The sequence below is a fragment of the Urocampus carinirostris genome, chromosome 18 (genome assembly GCF_059441175.1).
Source record: "Urocampus carinirostris isolate Australia breed hairy pipefish chromosome 18, RoL_Ucar_1.0, whole genome shotgun sequence".
NCBI lineage: Eukaryota > Metazoa > Chordata > Actinopteri > Syngnathiformes > Syngnathidae > Urocampus > Urocampus carinirostris.
Genome location: NC_142366.1, coordinates 21,228,490 through 21,249,559, shown reverse-complemented (window position 1 = coordinate 21,249,559; position 21,070 = coordinate 21,228,490). Strand labels below are relative to the sequence as shown.

General features: G+C 39.7%; 1 protein-coding gene across 1 annotated transcript in view; it reads right to left on the bottom strand.

The window, feature by feature from the left end:
- The window catches only part of tnfrsf11a (tumor necrosis factor receptor superfamily, member 11a, NFKB activator), a 45,410-nt gene extending 32,798 nt beyond the window's left edge, over window positions 1-12,612 (bottom strand). Inside the window, exons 1-3 of the mRNA XM_088322324.1 lie at window positions 12,439-12,612; window positions 1,843-1,921; window positions 39-164 (exon numbers count right to left, since the gene is read on the bottom strand). Coding sequence (XP_088178450.1) covers window positions 39-164; window positions 1,843-1,921; window positions 12,439-12,513 — 280 coding nt within the window. The 5' untranslated portion in view covers window positions 12,514-12,612. The remainder of the gene's footprint in view (window positions 1-38; window positions 165-1,842; window positions 1,922-12,438) is intronic.
- Window positions 12,613-21,070: the final 8,458 nt, after the last annotated feature.

Genomic DNA, 21,070 nt, shown 5'->3' with positions numbered 1-21,070 from the left:
ATGGGTGTGTATCCTCCATAGATTTTCGCTTTCCATACCTGCATCACATATTCTCTGCTGGAGGCAGCGCGTCTCTTCGGTCCAGTAAGGCTGGTACTCCCCATGTCCGCATTTTACACATTTTGTCTGATGGGATTCATTGCAATCTGCAAATACACGAAGACCTGCCGGGGAGAGAAAAGAGAAAAAAAATTACTCATGTGAATGTGAGCTCATTTCGATGATATTGCTTAAAAACATTCAGTGCCATTAACTCATTCAATGTCAGATGTTTCTCTCAAATGGGAAGACCCAGATCATTTATGCCGTACTCTTTTTAAAACCCCCGTCTTCCTGACGACATTCGTCAGATCGTCTGCGAACCTACGCTACACGCTAGGCAAGCTTTTGTGACTCCTGACTCTATCCTGCCCTGTTTTCCGTCTGATTCCCGACCTCTTTTCTGGACCCGTTTTTGTTTTTGCTCCTCCGTCCCGGCCTTCGACACGTTTTTTTTTCGCTTTCGACACTGCCTTCGCGCCACACGGAAATGCTACTTCTGCGTTCCAATCTATCTTCTACCCGTGACCGACGATCATCGGATCGTGAGTGCAAGTCCTGTCCTGCTTCTAAATAAAGCTGAGTAAAACGAATGCAATTGGGTTCCGTCTCCGTTCCTGGTTCTTGACAGTTTCTAGTTTATGATCATCATTTAGCAAACAACAGTTGAACTTTAAGTTCCTTAAAATGAATGATGCATGAAATTTGCCAGATCTTTTCAGCGCCCGATGTTTCTGGTGACGTTATGACACGGTTTTCAATCACCCAGACATCTTAATCGCTGGATAGAGTAAGCAAAAACAACACCAAGAAGTGGGGGCTCCTCGATGTGCGGACAAAGATCTCATCAAAGCTCTTCCTGCCCTATAGTAGCGATTTATCATACTGAAATCATTCCTAGAGGCTTGATAGCAACTGATCAGAGGCGCCTTGTTTTTTAAAATAAAACCCAAAAAACGCATTTATAGGTTATGGCCAATGTTCCCTCTAAGCTGCGTGCGTGCGCAATCGCGCACAGCCTGCACATTCTCAGCGCACAAGAAAATCTAGCCAGCGCACAAAAATGAGGGCTCAAAATTACTTATTAAGAGGCGACTTAAGTCAAAGTTACAGTGCATGAAGGTAAAAATACACGGGTTCCCCTGACGTTGTGTTCTAAATGCGGTATTTCGAAGTCAAGGTCGAAGTAGAACGAAGTTGAGTAAAATCAATAGAGTTTTTCGAGAACCGGCTTCTTCGGCTCGGGTCACTAAAAGGAACCGGCTCTTTCGGGTCCCAAACGGCTCGTCAGGTTGTTTTTGCTTCTTTAATCCCTACACGACGTAAAATTATGCACCAAATGACTTAAAGGGAGGGGAGGAAATAGAACAAAAAAGAAAAAAATACCAAAATGAAAAAGTAGTGAAAAGCTGAGAAAAAAGATACAAAAGGAAGAGAAAAAAGAAGGAAAAATTCAGGAAAAAAAGCCAGAAAAGGGAAGAGAAAGAAACAAAGGAAAAAAGTAACAGCTAGTAAAAAATAAACACAATTAGATTTTTTTAAAGGAATTTAAAAAGAATAGAAAAAAAACTGTGAAAAAGATGAAAAAGTTTGTGTTGCATTCAAATAATTTCCAATTATACCAAGTCAATCTTGTTGCCAACATTGTTCTTCCACTAAAAAAATGTGATCAAATACAGTTCTGTATCGTGCAACCGACTAAATAAGCCCCCCAAAATGTTAGTATTATGCGTCAAAAGATACCAGGGGGAAAAAAATGAAAATCTTGTGAAAGAATTGTTGTAAAAACATATGACAGGTTACCTGGTTTGCACTTATTGCAGCACCTGGCTCCTTTTAGGTACTGCTGTTCGCCACATTGAAGAACTTTGGAGGTTCCGTCCTGCAGACATCAGAACAGCCAAAATGTCAGCTTTTCCACTCTCCCGTCTAGACGCTTCAATAAAAAGAATTCAAATCATGCCAATGCGAGATGACATTTTTTTTATTTTAAAGGCTTCTTTCTCTAAATTCATGATCATTGGATATGGCGGTGAGTAATGAGAGGAAGAGGACAAAAGTTTTTTTTTGTTTTTTTCCGAGACATGGAATTATTTCCAGAAGTACCTGACCAGAATCCAGACCATCAAACCAAACTAGTGGCACCCACTTAGAAGAGGAGCCATCTGGTATCGGACAAAAAAGAAAAACTCAATTTGGCTTCAATGACGGAAAGGGATTCTTCTCAGGCATTTATGATTTCTTTCCTCTCATATGCCGTCAAAGTCAATTGAACAGAAATTCTGTTCATTGTGTTCCTGCACTTCTTAAACAACTGGGTTAAAAATGAACATATTTGGGTCAATTTGACCCAATTTTCTGGGTTTGTTTAAAAAAAAAACAGAGGGTGTTTTATAGCGATGATCCACAAAAACACCAGTCCGCTGCACAGAAAGCGAAAAAAAGTTAGCTTAGTTTAAGCTTATTCTGGACCTAAAGTTTGGGTACAGGTTTTTATAGTAGTTTTATATAATACAATATTTGAGCAATAATTGATCGGTTGAAGACTATTGATGACCACATTTAATGCAACAGAAATTGAACCTTTGAGACTCTTTGTGATTAAGGGCTATACAAATAAAAATGTCTTGACTTGACTTGAACCCGGACCACGAGGAAGGAAAGCGCCACTAGATCTCTAGGGATGTAATCGACATAGGAAAACATTAATTTGATCTAATCATCACATTATTTTTAAACATGGTACAGCTTTATTGAATATGTGGGGCCACGATTAAAAAGTGTATTGACAAAGTAAACACGGAAACAAAATGGGATTTACATTGTATTAGTTTAATGTTCTTCAAAGTCTGCTTTTATACATTATTTTATATCTTTCACTACATTTCCCTTTTTCATTCTGACATTTGTCTCTGGTACCGCGAGTAAAATATAGAACGATGATGAGATTAGCTGCAAAAAGACACCTGTCCACCCTATACAATCAGTAAGATTTGAACTTGTAACATGGCGAAGACCAAAGAGCTGTCCAAAGACACCAGAGACAAACTTGTACACCTCCACAAGGCTGGAAAGGGCTACAGAGCAATTGCCAAGCAGCTTGGTGAAAAAAGGTCCACTGTTGGAGCAATCATTGGAAAATGGAAGAAGCTGAACATGACGGTCAACCTCAATTCGAGTGGCACATTATGCAAGATATCACCTCATGGGGTCTCAATGATTCTAAGAAAGCTAAGGAATCAGCCCAGAACTACACAACAGGAGTTGGTCAATGACCCATAAAGAGATAGGACCACCGTTTCCAAGGTTACTGTAGGTAATACACTAAGACGTCATGGTTTAAAATCATGCATAGCACGAAAGGTATCCCTGCTTAAACCAGCATATGTTAAAGCCCGTTTTAAGTTTGCATATGACCATTTGGATGATACAGAGGAGTCAAGTTTTGTGGTCGGATGAGACCAAAATAAAACTTTTTGGTCATAATTCCACTAAGCATGTTTAGAGGAAGAAGAATGAAGAGTACAATCCGAAGAACCCCATCCCTACTGTGAAGCATGGGGGTGGTAGCATCATGCTTTGGGGGTGTTTTTCTGCACATGGGACAGGACGAGTGCACTGCATTAAAAAGAGGATGACTGGGGCAGAGTATTGTGAGATTATGGGGAACAACCCTCCTTCCCCCAGTCAGCGCATTAAAAAAGGGTCATGGCTGAGATTTTAACACAACAACGACCTGAAGCACACAGCCAGGAAAACCAAGGAGCGGCTCCGTAAGAAGCATATCAAGGTTCTAACATGGCCAAACCAGTCTCCAGACCTGAACCCAATCGAAAATCTTAAGAGGGAGCTCAAACTCTGTGTTTTTTAGCAACAGCCCAGAAACCTGACTGATCTAGGAAAGATCTGTGTGGAGGAGTAGGCCAAGATCCCTCTGGCAGTGTGTGCAAACCTGGTGAAAGACTACAGGAAACGTTGGACCTCTGTAATAGCAAACAAAGGCTACTGTAACAAATATTAACATTCATTTTCTCAGGTGTTCAAATACTTATTTGCAGCTATATCACACAAATAAATCGTTACAAATTCATGCATTGTGATTTCAGAATTTTTCTTTTTAGTTTATCTCTCTCATAGTAGTCATGCACCTACGATGAAAATTTCCCACCCCTCCATGATTTCTAAGTGGGAGAAATAGCAAAATAGCAGGGTGTTCAAATACTTGTTTTCTTCACTGCATAGTGGGAAATATTTTCTCAGTGTGATAAAAATAACGTTTCCCTTTATGTCTCCTGTCCTCTAGGGTACACTAAAGAAGTTTCTCTTTTAAAGTTTACAATGAATTCGTTTTGTGACACAGATTAATTGATTCAAGGCGTCAATCGCCGAAGTATTTGCGGTGAGGAGAGTTTTTTCGGTTATTGGAGACGACCCGGGTTCACATTCATATTTGAGGTGAAGCGTTGCCATTTTGTGTCGGGAACAATGAATAATCTGCAGGAACGCTTACCGCCATGTAGCACGGGGCCACGATCCAGTCTCGCTTTCAACACTCTCATTTTTCATACTTCGGCGTAAAAGTATCGGCATCTCACCGCATTCGGTCATTTTTCTTGATTGTCCTTTTGTCAAGTGAGTGAGTGAGTGAGTGAGTGAGTGAGTGAGTGAGTGAGTGAATGAGTGAGTGAGTGAGTGAGTGAGTGAGTGAGTGAGTGAGTGAGTGAGTGAGTGAGTGGGTGAGTGAGGGAGGAAATAAGGAAGTAAGGAAGGGAGGAAGGAAAGAAGGAAGGAAGGAAGGAAGGAAGGAAGGAAGGAAGGAAAGAAAAAAGAAAGAAAGAAAGAAAGAAAGAAAGAAAGAAAGAAAGAAAGAAAGAAAGAAAGAAAGAAAGACAGACAGACAGACAGACAGACAGACAGACAGACAGACAGACAGACAGACAGACAGACAGACAGAAAGAAAGAAAGAAGGATGGAAGGAAGGAAGGAAGGAAGAAAGGAAGGAAGGAAGAAAGGAAGGATGGACAAACGGAAAGAAAGAAAGAAAGAAACACAAAAAGAGAGAGAGTGGGAGGAAGTGAAGGAAGGGAGGAAAGAGAGAAAGAAAGAAGGATGGAAGGAAGGAAGGAAGGATAAAAGGAAAGATGGATGGAAGGAATGAAAGAAAGAAGGACAAAGAGAGAGAGAGTGGGAGGAAGGGAAGGAAGTGAGGAAAGAAAGAAAAAAAGAAGGATGGAAGAAAGGATAGAAGGAAAGAATTAAATAAATAAATACATACATAAATAAACAAATAAATAAAGCAGGAAAGAAGGAAGGTAGGAGGAAAGGAAGTAAGGAAGGAAGGAGGGAAGGAAGGAATGAAGGAAGAAAGAATAATTGAAGGAAGGAAGGAAAGAAGGATGAAAGGAAGGAAGGAAGGATAAAAAGATGGAAGAAAGGATAAAAGGAAGGATGGACGGAAGGAAAGAAAGAAAGAAGGACAGAAGAAAGAAAGAAAGAGATAAAGTAAGAAAGAAAAAGAGACGGAGAGTGGGAGGAAGGGAAGAAAGGGACAAAAGAAAGAAAGAAGGATGGAAGGAAGGAAGAATAGAAGGAAAGAATAAAATAGGCTAGCGTACACACATTTCCTCATTGAGGAAGACAAACGGCGAGATGTAAAAAAAACCAGGGCCCCCGTCTCACACACGAAAACATATACTTTGGTGCCGGCGGTGAATTCTTTGCTGCATTGCTGAAGCGCTGAGTCTCTTTGTTTTTACGCTAGCCATGCCAAAACCACAAAGGCAGATCCAAACAGTGTAAAAATACAAGCTATAGCCAGCTTTTCACACTACTGCTTCAAAAAGTTCGTCTTTCGCATGAATATTCTTGCTTATAAAAGTCACAATAAAAGATATATAGTTTTCTTTTGGCTGTCTTCCTTTTCATGTTTGGGCCAGCCACGTGTAGCCCGCGGGAAGGACCGGGTGATAAATGAAAGAAATAGGTAAGGGTGAAAGGAAGGAAGGATGAAAGGAAGGAAGGAAAGAAAGAAAGAAAAAAGAAAGAAAGAAAGAAAGAAAGAAAGAAAGAAAGAAAGAAAGAAAGAAAGAAAGAAAGAAAGAAAGAAAGAAAGAAAGAAAGAAAGAACAGACGGAAGGACAGACGGAAGGACAGATGGACAAAAGAAAGAAAGAAAGGACAGAAATATGGAAGGACAGATGGATGAAAGATAGAAAGAAAGAAAGGACGGAAGGACGGAAGCACGGACGGACAAAAGAAAGAAAGAACGGACGAAAGAAAGAAAGAAAGAAAGAAAGAAAGAAAGAACGAAAGAAAGAAAGGAAGGACAGAAGGACGGATGGACGGATGGATAGAAGGACGGACGGACAAAAGAATGAAAGGACAGAAGGACGAAAGAAAGAAAGGACGGAAGGACGGAAGCACGGATGGACAAAAGAAAGAAAGAACGGACGAAAGAAAGAAAGAAAGAAAGAAAGAAAGAAAGAACGAAAGAAAGAAAGGAAGGACAGAAGGACGGATGGACGGATGGATAGAAGGACGGACGGACAAAAGAATGAAAGGACAGAAGGACGAAAGAAAGAAAGGACGGAAGGACGGAAGCACGGATGGACAAAAGAAAGAAAGAACGGACGAAAGAAAGAAAGAAAGAAAGAAAGAAAGAAAGAACGAAAGAAAGAAAGGAAGGACAGAAGGACGGATGGACGGATGGATAGAAGGACGGACGGACAAAAGAATGAAAGGACAGAAGGACGAAAGAAAGAAAGGACGGAAGGACGGAAGCACGGACGGACAAAGGAAAGAAAGAACGGACGAAAGAAACAAAGGACAGACGGATAGACAAAAGAAAGGACGGAAGGACGGAGGGACAAAAAAGAGAGAGAATGGGAGGAAGGTAAGGAAGGAAGGAAGGAAAGAAAGAAAGAAAGAAAGAAAGAAAGAAAGAAAGAAAGAAAGAAAGAAAGAAAGAAAGAAAGAAAGAAAGAAAGAAAGGAAGAAGGCTGGAAAGAAGGAATGATATAAGGAACGAATAAAATAAAGACAGAAAGAAAGAAATCAAAGAAAAAGAGAGAGAGTGGGAGGAAAGGAAGGAAAGAAAGAAAGAAAGAAAGAAAGAAAGAAAGAAAGGAAGATGGAAAGAAGGAATGATACAAGGAAAGAATGAAAGAATGAAAGAAAGAAAGAGAGAGAGAGAGGGAGGGAGGAAGGGAAGAAAAGAAAGAAAGAAAGAATGATGGAAAGAAGGAATTCTATAAGGAAAGAATAAAATAAATAAATAATTAAATAAAGAAAGAAAGAAAGAAAAAAAGCAGGATAGAAGGAAGGAAGTAGGAATGGAAAGAAGGAAGGGGGAAGGAAGTGAGTGAGTGAGTGAGTGAGTGAGTGAGTGAGTGAGGAGGGAAGAAAGAAAGAAATAGAAAAAGAGAGAGAGTGGGAGGGGAGGAAGGAAAGAAAGAAGGATGGAAAGAAAGAATGACATAAAGAAAGAATAAAATAAAGAAAAAAGAAAGAAAAAGAAAGAGAGTGGAAGGAAGGGAAGGAAGGAAGGAAAGAAGGAATGATATAAGGAAAGAATAAAAAAAAGAAAGAAAGAAAGAACGAAAGCAGGATAGAAGGAAGGAAGTAGGAATGGAAAGAAGGAAGGAAGGAAGAAAAATTGAAGGAAGAAATGAAGGGTGGAGGGAAGGAAGGAAGGAAGGAAGGAAGGCACAAAGGAAGGAATCCTGGAAATAGCATGATTGAAAGAAGAAAAGCCATACAGTTGCATAACTGTACATGAACCAGGTGGTTTGTTTGGACACACTAAATACACCGCACACTTCTGTAAGTAGTTTGTCAGCTCGTATGATTATATTTAACATTTATGGGGCCGACCTCAGAGTTCAATTTTACCTCTGTGTGGTCACGCACCGTGAGAACTGTTGGAACGAACGAGCCCCAAAAAATACAAATAAGAACACATAAAAAGACTTTGAACACCTTTCTGACAGCTTTGTGCAAAATACCAAACACAGCCTTCATTTGCGATAGCATCAGAGCAAAGCCAGTGGAGGATTTGCATAACGGCCTGAGCGATCCGTGTTGGGAGCCAACAAAAACACTCTTTGACTTTTTGCCCTCTTTGAGATTCTTGAGGCTGCGGGAAAATCAACACCTTGAAGAGTAAACCTGACTCATTGGGTCTATATTTTTAAACATCACACCTACGATTTAAAAAAAACAAAAATGAACGGAAACAGTGTTTTTTCACCCTGCATTTTTATATGTTGAATTGGTGAAATTGACAGGACCAGAAAGGAGACAGAACCCACTCGCGTAACGTTTCTCAAGGTTTTTTGGGGAAGAAGTAAAAGGAATGCACATATGATTCGGAGATTGCTGGTCGCGGGGAGTCTTGGGTCTTCCGTGGCGAGCGATGGCGATGTCGGGAACGGAAAAAGTCAAAAGCCAGGAGAAGAGAGTAGACGTGGTCGAGAACAAAAACGAATCGTTATTCGAAACGGGAGAACAGACGTGGTCGAGATCACAACAATGACGTACAGGAAACAAAACAGGAACAAAAAAACAGGCAAAAAAGGACCTGCCGTGTAAAAACAGAGATTCGCAGACGGACTGACAAAAGGGGACTGACAGGACAGTGTTTAAATACTGACAGGGAGCCAATCCGTCAACAAGCTGCAGCAATTGGGCGCCAGGGCAACCGTGACAGAAATTCTAGTATAGGGATTAGCCAATTTTTTGAGTAATGGACCACATCAGGTTAAAAGATAACGCAGAGGGGCGGACCAGGAGAAAAATTAACCGATTGATAGCATTTTTTTTGTATCTGCTGATACCAAGTCTCAACCTGATACAAGTCTTGAGCTTATACCTCACAATTTATGGGGAGAAAGTTAGTTCAGACGCTCCCCTACTTACGACATTACTGTAGTTCTTCTTTCCGCCACTACCGCCGTGTGGCGCTGTGGGAGGTCACCCAGAATCCACCCCCGAAGAATAAATCTAGCTTCTGCTTCCTGGTTTGTGTGTGTACACACTGCACTGTATCTCTAGGATGCTAAGAAGTTTGACGTGTTTATTGTTTAATATTTCGTTCATCCATTCAGTATGGTTGGTGTAAAGTGTAAAGAGGCGAGCCGTTTCTTTTGAAACGAAAGTGGAATAAGAAAGCTTGATCCGGTTGAGAAAATGGACAGAACGCTTTTTTTCGGCCACTTTTTACCACGGAGGAGGACCTCTTGATGTCATGATTACCGATGTGAACCACCTGTGCCCGCTCATTTGGCGCCAACCGGTGCGGTCTCTGATTGGCTCCCTGTCTCGACTTAAACCCTGTCCTGTCAATCCCCTGTTGTCATTCCGTCTGCGAACCTCTGTTTATACAAGGCAAGCCTTTTTCGACCCTGACTCCCGCCTGTCCCGTTTTTGCTCCACGTCTGCTCTCCCGTCCTGGCTTACGACCCATTTTTGATCCGACTACCTCTACTCTCCCATCCTGGCTTACGACCAGTTTCTGACCCCAACCACGCTCTGCTGTCCCAGTCCCGGCTACTGACCAGTTTTTCCAGCCCTGACACCGCCATCGCTACGGAAGATCCACTTCAACTCTCTCCCCTGTTCTTACAACTTATTTTGAGTGTTTTTTTTTACTTAAAACTAGTCAAAAGATCCCACTTTATATATATTATCATTTTATTTTTAACATTTTTGTCCAGCGTGCAGGATTAAAGAGCCTGGTGGCTTGTAGTCAGGAGCATTTAAAATTCCTCTCCGCATTTTCTAGGTCTTCCAAATGTGGCCCCGAATCAAGACGGAACAAATTGCACGAAGCGGCTGAAATAACCCAAAAAACGAAGGGGAATTCTTCGGGGATCCTGTGAGTCAGTGATTGCACGACTATGGTGAGAAAAAACCCAAAGCCAAAACTTTGCAGCGTCACTGCAAAACACAGGCAAAAACAACTCTCCAGAAAGCGTTCCCCGCACCACTAATTCGTTTTGTTTTTTTCCCGGGATGTTTTTGAATTCCAAATTGTGTGACTTACTCAAAAACTGTTCTTACAAAGATGCTGTGGAGGAATTTGAGGGAGTGTACGGAACTGTGGTCACCAAACAGTCATAATGACGTTGGATACTGGAACGCAATAATTGATAACGGGTGCCTAGTAACCAGCATCCCTCTATTCTTATATAAGCTATATAAAATACACCAATCAGAAGAACACCATCCTTACTGTGAAGCATGGGGGTTGTAGCATCATGCTTTGGGGGTGTTTTTCTGCACATGGGACACAACAAGTGCACTCATTTTCTCAGGTGTCCAAATACTTATTTGCAGCTATATTAGACAAATCGTTAAAAAAAATCATGCATTGTGATTTCTGGATTTTTCTTTTCAGTTTATCTTCCGCACAGTGGACATGCACATACAATGACAATTTCAGACCCCTCTATAATTTCTAACTGGAAGAAATAGCAACATAGCAGTGTCTTTAAATACTTATTTTCTTCACTGTAGATGTATATATATATATATATATATATATATATATATATATATATATATATATATATATATATATATATATATATATATATATATATATATATATGACTGAATAAGAATAAGAAACTGGATGTTACCAAGTTCCATGTGCAAAGCATTCCCTGTAGCTATATTTGCTGATTTCATTAATCAACCAGAGAAACCCATCCCGATATCATTTCAATTAATATTAAAGTCACACTTGTGCTATTTAAGCACGGTTGGGTAGGGTTACTTTAACTGGATTACTTTCAATTACTTTTGGATTACTCCAATACCAAATATGCTAATAAAAGACAAAAGAAACTAAATATGAATGAAATGATGACTCACAACACGTGGTAAGCTTTCTTTCCTGCTTTGATCTCTTTGATCTCCGGCAAAACTAACATAAAATGCCACAGAAACAAAATGAAAATGAATCCAAACAGCCTGCCAACATCATTTTTGCCGTTCCATGTATTCCAAGCCTGCACAAAATGTAGTAATTTTATTCATATTTAGTTTATTTTGTCTTCTATTAGCATATTTGGTATTGGAGTAATCCAAAAGTAATTGAAAGTAATCCAATTAAAGTAACCCTACCCAACCCTGTATTTAAGGCAATATGAAAAATCTCAAAAATAAAACAAATATAGCACATAGGGGTCTTTGCAGAAGTTTAAAGAAGCTTTAGTCCCTTTGTTATAATAGATAGGTGATCTAACAGCGAAGTTATCATATTTAGGTCAACATTTTCCTTAAAAGATGAAAATTAAAAGCCGAATATTTTTTAATAATTAAATCAATCATTGAAATTAGATGTTAGATGCTATTTTTTTCACTTTCTGGACTATATCAATTTCCTTGAGTTAAAAAAACTGTAGAAGAAATGAATTAAATTGTTGTTTTATCTTTTTAAAGAACAAAAAATTATATATAGATGTATATATACATAATATATTTATATTCGAGTCATACCTAAGACTTATAACATTGGTAAAATGGCGGCGCCCTCTGTTGGCTGCGGCTGCATCGGCTCGCTACAACGGGTCAGGTGTATCGACATTTCGTTCTGTGTACATTGTTACAAAGAATGACAATACAAAGGAAATTATTATTATTATTATTATTCATAAATGCACATGGGTGCTGCTATTCTCCCTCTTCACTATTCTGCCCTTTTGTCAGTTTTTTGCATGAATTAAAGGTTTACAATGAAAAAAGCCAAAATAAAAATAGTTATTTTTGGAATATAGATGACTATGTAAAAAAATGTATAAGCCAACATTTTGTTTGCAGTAGTCCCTCGCTGTAGCGTGGTTTGCTTTTCTCGGTTTCGTTAATTCAAGAATTTGCATTGTGCAGTGTGTTCTGCAAGCTGATTGGCTAAAAAATCTTATTTTTTATTATACTTTAATTATTTTGTACTGTATTTACAATTGTATTGTTTGTTAATGCAACATCCATTGCAGCCTGGTCATCCTGGAAGGGGGATGACCTCTTATTTGGTCCCTTCTCAAGGTTTCTTCATTTTCCTCATGCTGAGGTTTTTGAGTTTTTCCTTGCCCTCATGTAGGTTTAAGATCAGGGGAGGGTGTCATTATAGTCTGTAATAGACTGTGATCTGTGCTTTGAGAATCCTTGTGATTAAGGGCTATACACATAAACATGACTTGACTTATACAGTAGTTTTTTGTACTTAAAAAACATGAATACAGTATTTTTAGTAGTTAAACAAATTCTTGAACCTGTGAAGAGTTTTGTTCTCTGGTTTCATTGAGTAAAAAGAATTTAATTGTTTGATAATTGCACAAAAGAAGGTTTCGACTCCACAGATTTAGAAGAATACATTATCGATAAAAAAAAGTATCTTGCCTGTGCATGGAGAGCAACCAGGATGCATGCCATCAAACAAGGGAATATCCACCTTGAAGGAAAAGTACATTCCATATCTGCTGCGGTCTGATGAGAACAAACTGGGAAAAATCACTCAGGTCCCAATGTGCACTCAGTGCCACGGGGCATTCTTGCACCTTCCTTCTTCTTTTTCTCTCCTTTCCTTCTTCTTTCTCTGACTTACCCACGCCTTCTGTGGGGAGCACGCGTGCTAAAGCTCGTAAATGGGGAAAAAAAAGAGAGAGAGAAGGAACGCCTCCCATGTGGTGTCATGTTAACAGTTCTGCGGTAGTTCCTGATAATCAAAAGAGTAATCAGTTACTAGTTACTTCATCTAATTCAGTGATCCGCCCGATTAACTGACACCAAAAAGCATCCCTGTCAATCTCCAGGGCTCCATGCCCTTACAAACTGTTGTATTTTCCTTTACAAAATACAAAATAATCTTACACTATATTTTATTATGTCGTTTAACATGTTATGTTGAACATGTTTTCGTGATATCATATATATTGTTAATTAACATTTTGTTGTGAGATAGTGAGTTGCTCGACATGAATGAGGTTTTTTATAAAAAAAAGTTCAAAAATGAAGTCGCTTGGACGTTCACTGTAGAAGGAAAAAATACATGCAAATGTAATTAAGTAGAATAATACATATTCTTATTCAAATTATGAATTCATTTTCCGCATTAAATTATTGTTGGTAGTATACTGATTTAAAGGATAACTACAAACCTGTCTTTTTTATTTTTTTTCATTTTATACTTCCTTTTTTTTTAACTTCTTTATACAACATAATCGTTCGTAATATAATGCATAAAAAGCAAGTGAGCCGTTTGAGAGCCGGCTCTCTTTAATGAGTTGAGCCCAAAAAGCCGGGTCTCTAAAAAGAGACGGACTTCCTTTCACTACATCAAACCGCTCGCTTCGTTTGCAATGAAAAAAACGATACCGAGATAGAGGCTTCCGCGGCGAACTCGTTTGACTTGATTGATTTGCCGTTTCGTGATTGTCGGTGTATACCGGAAGGTACCCAAAATTGACAAATTTGCGTTTTTCCGTACAGATTTTCTTGTATGTCGTACACGTCGTAAAATGCATAATAGACATATTTTGTACGGGAAAAACGTACAGGTTGACAGGTATGAAAAAATAGCACGTTACTCTGAAAGTAGATATCTAGGGAGCTGAACCTCGCAACCCTGGGGCCAAACGCGTCCCCTGGCGTGTGAATTATATGGCGCTTACTAGTGATAAAATGATGCGGTTTGGTCATTTTGAGTCTCCGTAGTTTGTATTCTTCCTTGAGCTTTAAACATTTTTATTTTGTTGTTGCACTTTTTGGCTCCATGTTTAAAAAAACTCCATGTTTCTCAGCGACAACCCAGAAACCTGACTGATCTAGAAACGATCTTTGTGGAGGAATAGGCCAAGATCCCTCCCGCAGTGTGTCCAAACCTGGTGAAAAACTACTTCGGTGCTTTCATTCTTCCTTTGTCAGTCCGTCAACGGACCTCTGCCTCGCAAGACGTGGGTTCTGACTCGTTCCTGTTTTCCTGTTGGTATTTCCTGTTCGGTATTGTTCCCGTTTATTTTGTCCTGTTTAATATCGGTTTCCAGTTTCGTACCAGTCTATTTTTGTCCTGTTTATTATTCTCTCCAGTTTTTGTTCCCGTCTAGTTTGTCCTGTTTAATTTCGATATCCTGTTTCATTATCAATCCTGTCTGTCCCGTCCTGTCCGGCATCGACCGCATCTGTCCAATATCTACTCGAGCAATTGGTATCGATCTCGTCAGCCTCTGGCTTCCTAACATTTCACGCCAGACTGCTGCCTAATGTACAAGACTCCCCATTCCCTGTAAAATAAAAGGCTTGAGTGAGAAACGTCACGCGTTTGGGTCCTGATCCTGTTCCGGTTCATGGTATTTCTGGCATATGTAGCTTCCTCATTTGTTTTCCATGTTACGTTTTTGTTTTGATGAATTGACAATAATCAGGAAGCCTTGCAGTACTTATTATGCATATTCAGAATAAACGACAACAAGAACAACTACAAACACCTCTATTGCCTTTGCACTGACTGAAAAACTGATATTTTTAAGTGTATCTCAAAATCAATATCATTCATTTCTACTTCACCGCTTCCGAAACGTACCCAGTGAGCATCTCGTACCACTGTATACCATTTTTTTTCCTTTATAAATTAATACTATAACTCAGGTGTTGTCAGAGACCAGAAACGGAGACAGGTCCCACTTGCATTCGTTTTACTCAGATTTTTTAGATCCGGTGATCATCAGTCACGTGTAGCTGATCGCTTGGAACGCTGAAGTGGCGGGCGAAGGCAGTGTCGAAAACGGAGAAAGAACAGGTCATTGGCCGGGACGGTGGAGCAGAAACGTAATCGGGTTTAGAAACAGGGTCGGCGCCGGGAATCAAACGGGGAATCAGGACAGAATTGAGTCAGGAGTCGCAAAGTGCTTGCCTAGGGTGGGGCTGAGATTTGCAGACGGACTGACACTTGTTGACAGTAAGACGGGGGTTTAAATAGAGATGAGCGGCCAATCAGCGTCCAAGGCCCTTGGCGCCAAAGGAGCAGTCTCAGGGGCCCCGCATCAGTAATCATGACAGGTGTACCTGTACAAGACAATGTTTTTCATAAAATAATACGATAAAAACACTAAATTTGCATATTAAACGGCTTGGCGTTATCTGCAAAAAGACAGTTATGCAAATGTTAAAAGCATATCAAAATAGGAAATGGAGAGAGGCAAGAGGGGGGAGAAGAACCTTTATTGCCCCTACTATATTTAGATGAACATTATTAATAGCAACATTGTGACTTATTTTTGCTTTTTAATCTTTTTTAAGTTTGAACTGTGAAAGTGGTAAAATATATTTTAAAATATATTTTCATTTTTTGTTGAACATCCTTACAGAGACAATGTGTATTTTTTTAGCGCACCCATTGGTAAAAAACTCCATTAAAATGTATTTATTTTTATATTTATTTTTATTTATTATTTGTTTATTTAATATATTATTTATTATTATATTTGCACATCTGTTCTCCTCTGCACTATCGTACTCCAGTGTTATTGTTATTGTATAGTGACTTGTTTACCTGACTGCCCATTTTGCACATCTGGTTAGCTGCTCCTCTCGCACTCTTTGCACTACTGTATGATACTCATAGCTATAATTATTTAGTATATTATTAGTATTTCAATACTCCAACCCAATACAACATTTTATTTATATCTGTACATTCAAGGAAACTTTACGGGTCGGATGTATCGACATTTCGTTCTGTAGACACGTGTACAAGAATGACAAAAAAGTATATCTGAATCTGAATCTGAATATTGATTTGAATAATAAGCAAAAATACATGAACTATCATATAATCGTGTAAATGTGCTTAAAATACTCGTGATTGTCTGCCATCTTGCTGCAACGGGTAACCCCATAAACCTTGTGAAAGGATGGCTGGAAAAAAACACTTGTTTTGTAGCACTCGTTTTTGATTGCACTACACAATACAGCGACATTTAGCGCTCAAATGTTACGAGGTGCCATTTAGATCAACACATTACAAGCATTGAAATATAAAATTCAGAGGGGGAAATCTGACACATTTTAAAATATAGTAATCAATAAATGAATCAATAATGTATATGAGGAAAAATACTAAGAACAATTTACTTTTTTACCTTTTACTATTTATTGGTATTTGAATTAGAATTCGATTTTTTTGTAGTACAGGTCTGCTCAGGGCGGCACGGCGGGTGGGTGGTTAGCGCACAGCCCCATGGTGCAGAGGTTCAGGGTTCAAGTCCAGCTACCGCAGCCGCCCCGTGTGGAGTTTGCATGTTCTCCCCTGTGCCTGCATGGGTTTCCTCATATTCCCTAGGTGTGAATGAGCAAGTGAATGGTTGTCCTTTACTGTGTGCCCTGAGACTGGCTGGCAACCACTTCAGGGTGTCTCCTGCCAACTGCCCGAAGATGGGCTCCAGCACCCCCGTGACCCTACTGAGGATAAGCGGTGCAGATAATGGATGGATGGAGGTCTGCTAAGAGAAAAATCTGTATTTTAATACACACCTATGCACAAACACATTTCTTCACCCGTAAAAACATGCTGACAAATGCTGCTTTGTGGTTGGGCCTCTGAACCTGCACAGTAGCAATTAAGATCCAGATATGTCTTATTTTCCACCCGGCCCTTGAGCAACCCTCAACAGACTGAAAACATACAACAAATATCCACACTGCCCCCTCCAGCAATGCCAATAAATGTCAAACTGTGCACAAATCAAAACTCATTTTGCCGCGCTATAACGTAGAACTGACTGCGAGCAGACGCCTTGCTGTTTCACGAGCTTCTGGCTTCGAAATGACCTTCAGAAAAAGCTCAATTTTAGCTTTGTAAGCATGTTTGGTAAGGGCTTCACTTTAAAGGAGGGGGTCTAGAACTTAATTTACCTGGGGGCCGCCAGAGCTAGGGTCTTGGTTGGGCTACAGGAAAACCTTCACATTTCACTGTTCTCAAATATAGAGCAGGGGTTGTGTTAGGTTAACCCCAACACTTGTAATAAAACCTGCACTCAAAGAATACACAGAGACGTGAGTATAATTTACTTGCAAGGAGAATGACCGGAGACTGCGAGGTTTATTGTCAACTGTCCGTGTTTTCCGAATGTTTTTTGGCTGGGCTATCCGGTAGCTTCAGGTCCTCAAAAGTGTCCAAGCGAAGTCCAGATTTGAGTACTTTGAAAGAAGAGGTGTCCAAGAGGGGTACTACAATCCTCCAAGCACATCTCTTGGCGATTTGGGGAAAACATATGTTCCTGCAGTAAAGAGGTCTAAATCTAGAGAAAGCTAGAGCTATTATTGGTGATGGGAATGAATGGAGAGATGTTGTAAAAGGATAGTGGGATGTTTGTATGTGTTCTAAAGGATGGGCTATGATACGGCAGGGGTAAACCTGTGAAAGCTGTCGGGCCCTGTTGTTGAACAGGAGAGTGTGTTGTGTCACCCTGACCCGAGTGACATGGCCGCTTTCTTGTGTCCCGTTTCATCTTGAGGGACGAAAGCATGACCACCTTGGGTGCCGAGGTGCCTAACTTGTTTGGGTGTTTGGGCATTTGGGTTGGCCATGGTCCAAAAATGTTTGTGTGTTTTTTTTTTTTTCTTTGTTATTGTATGTGTTTGTCTTGCTGTCGGTCACCCCTCTTGAGGGATATGACCAAAGTAGATAGATATGTTCCTGGTTTTGTCTAATAACCACCATCCTTTGTTTAGCACACCTGCATCCAGTCCAGCTACCCTGCACTTGGGTCCACCACCAAAAACGTGATACAAAGACCTTTATCTTTTGAATTTTCGTTCTTAAATTTGAGTATGCGGCCTTTGACCAGGTGCACTATGTAGCTCGGAATTTAAAACAAAAAAAGTACTAAAAATTGTATTGAAAATGCAAACTCTAGAAAAGAATTCGAGTAGAAAACCGAGCTTCCTTTCGGTGTCATTCCAGCAGTCTTGTTGCTTCCACTTGTTCTGGAAACAGACGTGACCCGTGAGTCACCCGAAGTGCCGCTCTGAGTAAGTGCTGCCACTTGGACGTTCAACTTCGAGTTCTGAGATTATTTGCATGGCCACGCCTCTTCTGGCAGGCCGAGGCATGCTAGATACTGAACAATCGGCATCGGGCAGTACAGGAATGGAAGCTCGTAGCGGAACATATCTAAAAAATCTGAGCACGCCCTCATTGCTGAACTGTATCCATTATTTGTCCACCTGTGCAGTTATCAGGAAAAACAGTTGAATATTATCTTGAATATGCAAATCTTTTACCAATGGATGGCACTTAACTCATACCTGTCAACCTGTACGTTTTTGCCGTACAAAGTACGTTTATCATGCATTTTAAGACGTGTACGACGTACGAGAAAATCTGTGCGGAAAAACGCAAATTTGGCAATTATGGGTACCATCCGGTAAACACCGACTATCACGAAACGGCAAATCAATCAAGTCCAACGAGTTCGCCGCGGTAGCCTCTATCTCGGTATTGTTTTTGTTTTGTTTTTGCAACGAAGCGAGCGGTTTGATGCTACTGTGCGCATGCATCTGCCGCCTCGGATTTCATGTGGTAGTTATGTAGTGAAAGGAAGTCCGTCTCTTTTTAGAGAACCGGCTTTTTCGGCTCAACTCATTAAAGAGAGCCGGCTCTCAAACGGCTCACTTGCTTTGATGCATTATATTACGAATCATTATTGTTGTATAAATAGGTTAAGAAAAAAAGAAGTATAAAGAAGAAAATGAAAAAGACAGGTTTGTGGTTATCCCTTTAATCAGTATATTCCCGATCAATGATTTAATGCGGAAAATGAATTCATAATTTGAATGAGAAAATGTATTATTCTACTTAATTATATTTGAATATATTTTTTCCTTCTACAGTGAACGTCCACGCTGCTTCATTTTTGAACTTTTTTTATGATAAACCTCATTCATGTCGAGCAACTCAGTATCTCACAACAAAATGATAATTAAGAATAGATATAACAAAACACATGTACAATATAACATGTTAAACTACATTAAAAAATATGGTGTGAGATTATTTTGTATTTTGTAAGGGAAAATACGACAGTTTTAAGGGCATGGAGATGTGGAGCTTGACAGGTATGTGAATATTATCTTGAATATGCAAATCTTTTACTGATGGATGATACTTAATTTGCATAATAAAGAGTGGCCATTTGTCCAAAGCAGAATTTATGGTCTGCAAGACCATCAACCAAGAACTGTCCACCAATATCTGTAGAACCATTTGGGAGTCGGAAAAGCCGAGCCCAAGAGCCAGTTCTCTTAAAAGAACCGGAATTCCCATACCTACGATATGTGCACTTCAGTCGGTTTTGCTATTTCGTGGATTTTCATTGTGTATTGTATTCTGCATTTTGATTGGCTAAAACGTTGCCACACCCCTTTTTCTACCTGTGTCTGCTTGTACGCTGCAGTCGAAGTTGTAGGTAAAACAGCCTATGTATATATATATATATATATATATATATATATATATATATATATATATAAAGTACAGCAGATAAGTTATTCGTATATTGATTAAAACACAGTACTTTTATTTGTTAAACAAATGCTTGAGCCTGTAAATTGGGTTTGTTTTTTGGTTTCGGTAGAGAATTAGAGTATCTAGACCAGGGAGGTCAAACCGGGCCCAGGACACAACGCTGAGAGAAGTGCAAGATGAAAACGAGAAGTTTGAAATATTTCCAATTGATGTTGCCAAAGCCAGACACGACTTACAAAGAAGCTTTGGACGTACTCTTTTTTTTCTCTGTTTTTTCTCTCTCTGTGTCTCTCTTGTTTTATCTATTTATATTCTATTCTATTTGTCTGTCTCACTCTTTCTCTTTTCTCTCTTACCCTCTCACTTTGTTTCACTTTCTCAGTCTTTCGCCTTTTCTTCTTTTCCTTCTCTCTCATTTTGCTATTTTTCTTTCTTTCTTTTCCTCCCTCTATTTTCTCTCTTATCTCTTTCTCTCTCTCACTCTCAGAGGAGATGGAGGGGAAAAATAGAGTATTTCTCTATCTTTCTCTATTATTCTCTCTTTCTCCTTTTGATCTCATTCTTTCTTTCGATCTCTTTCTCATTTGTTTTCTCTTTAACTTGTTGTAAGTTGTGCGGGCCCGAGAAAATGCTTTATCTACCATGTGGCCCGGAGCTAAATTGAGTTTGACGCCCTTGATCTAGACCATCCCTACTTGCGATCCTGTGTGTGTTCGTATGTGGCTATTAGGGTCCAAAGCGGCTGAACCGATTTTTGTGAAGATTTTCACAGTAGTACTTTAGGCCTCTGGAAGTATCTTTGAATAGGTTTCGTGTCAAGGCTCTTTAAATAAATACTAACATCGATAAACATCTGCCTTTGTGTACAAGCGGCTCTGAAGCTGCATGCGGGCATATTGCTCTTTGGCACCCCCTGCTCCCTGGCATTTTTTTTCAATAAACCACTGTCCCAACAACCTCACTCAAGTAGAATGCCCAGCAACCCTGGGCTATTATGCATGTTTAATAAAGGTTGCTGTGTTTTGATAATCATATGAACTTTTTGAAATACAACCCCCACAAAAGGTTTCTCCTTGCAAGTTCAAAATCCATTGATGTTTCCTCTCTTTATTTGGAGTGTCTATTATACATTATGGCAGTTAAACCTTTTCCATTTTTTTAAACCTCATGGTACGTAGAAGTGTTTACATTTCTCATAATTTTACACACTTATAACACCCCTACCCATATCATAGGCTGTAATATTTTAAATCCGCAAAAATATTCAAGGATTCAAGTGTTAAGTTCCTCCACATAGATATATGGTTTAAATTTGTTGTCAACAGTCGGGAATTCCCCATCTACTGGACTTTGGTTTGCTGCAGACAAGACGGTCATCCAGTGAAGGGCGGAGCTATCCCGACCCGTGTTTGTCCGTCCATGGACTTTTGTTTTATGACTTCGAGCACCTGTCGGCACTTTGAGCCATAAAGCACAATGTCTTGGCGCGTCAACTGACAAGTGCATATG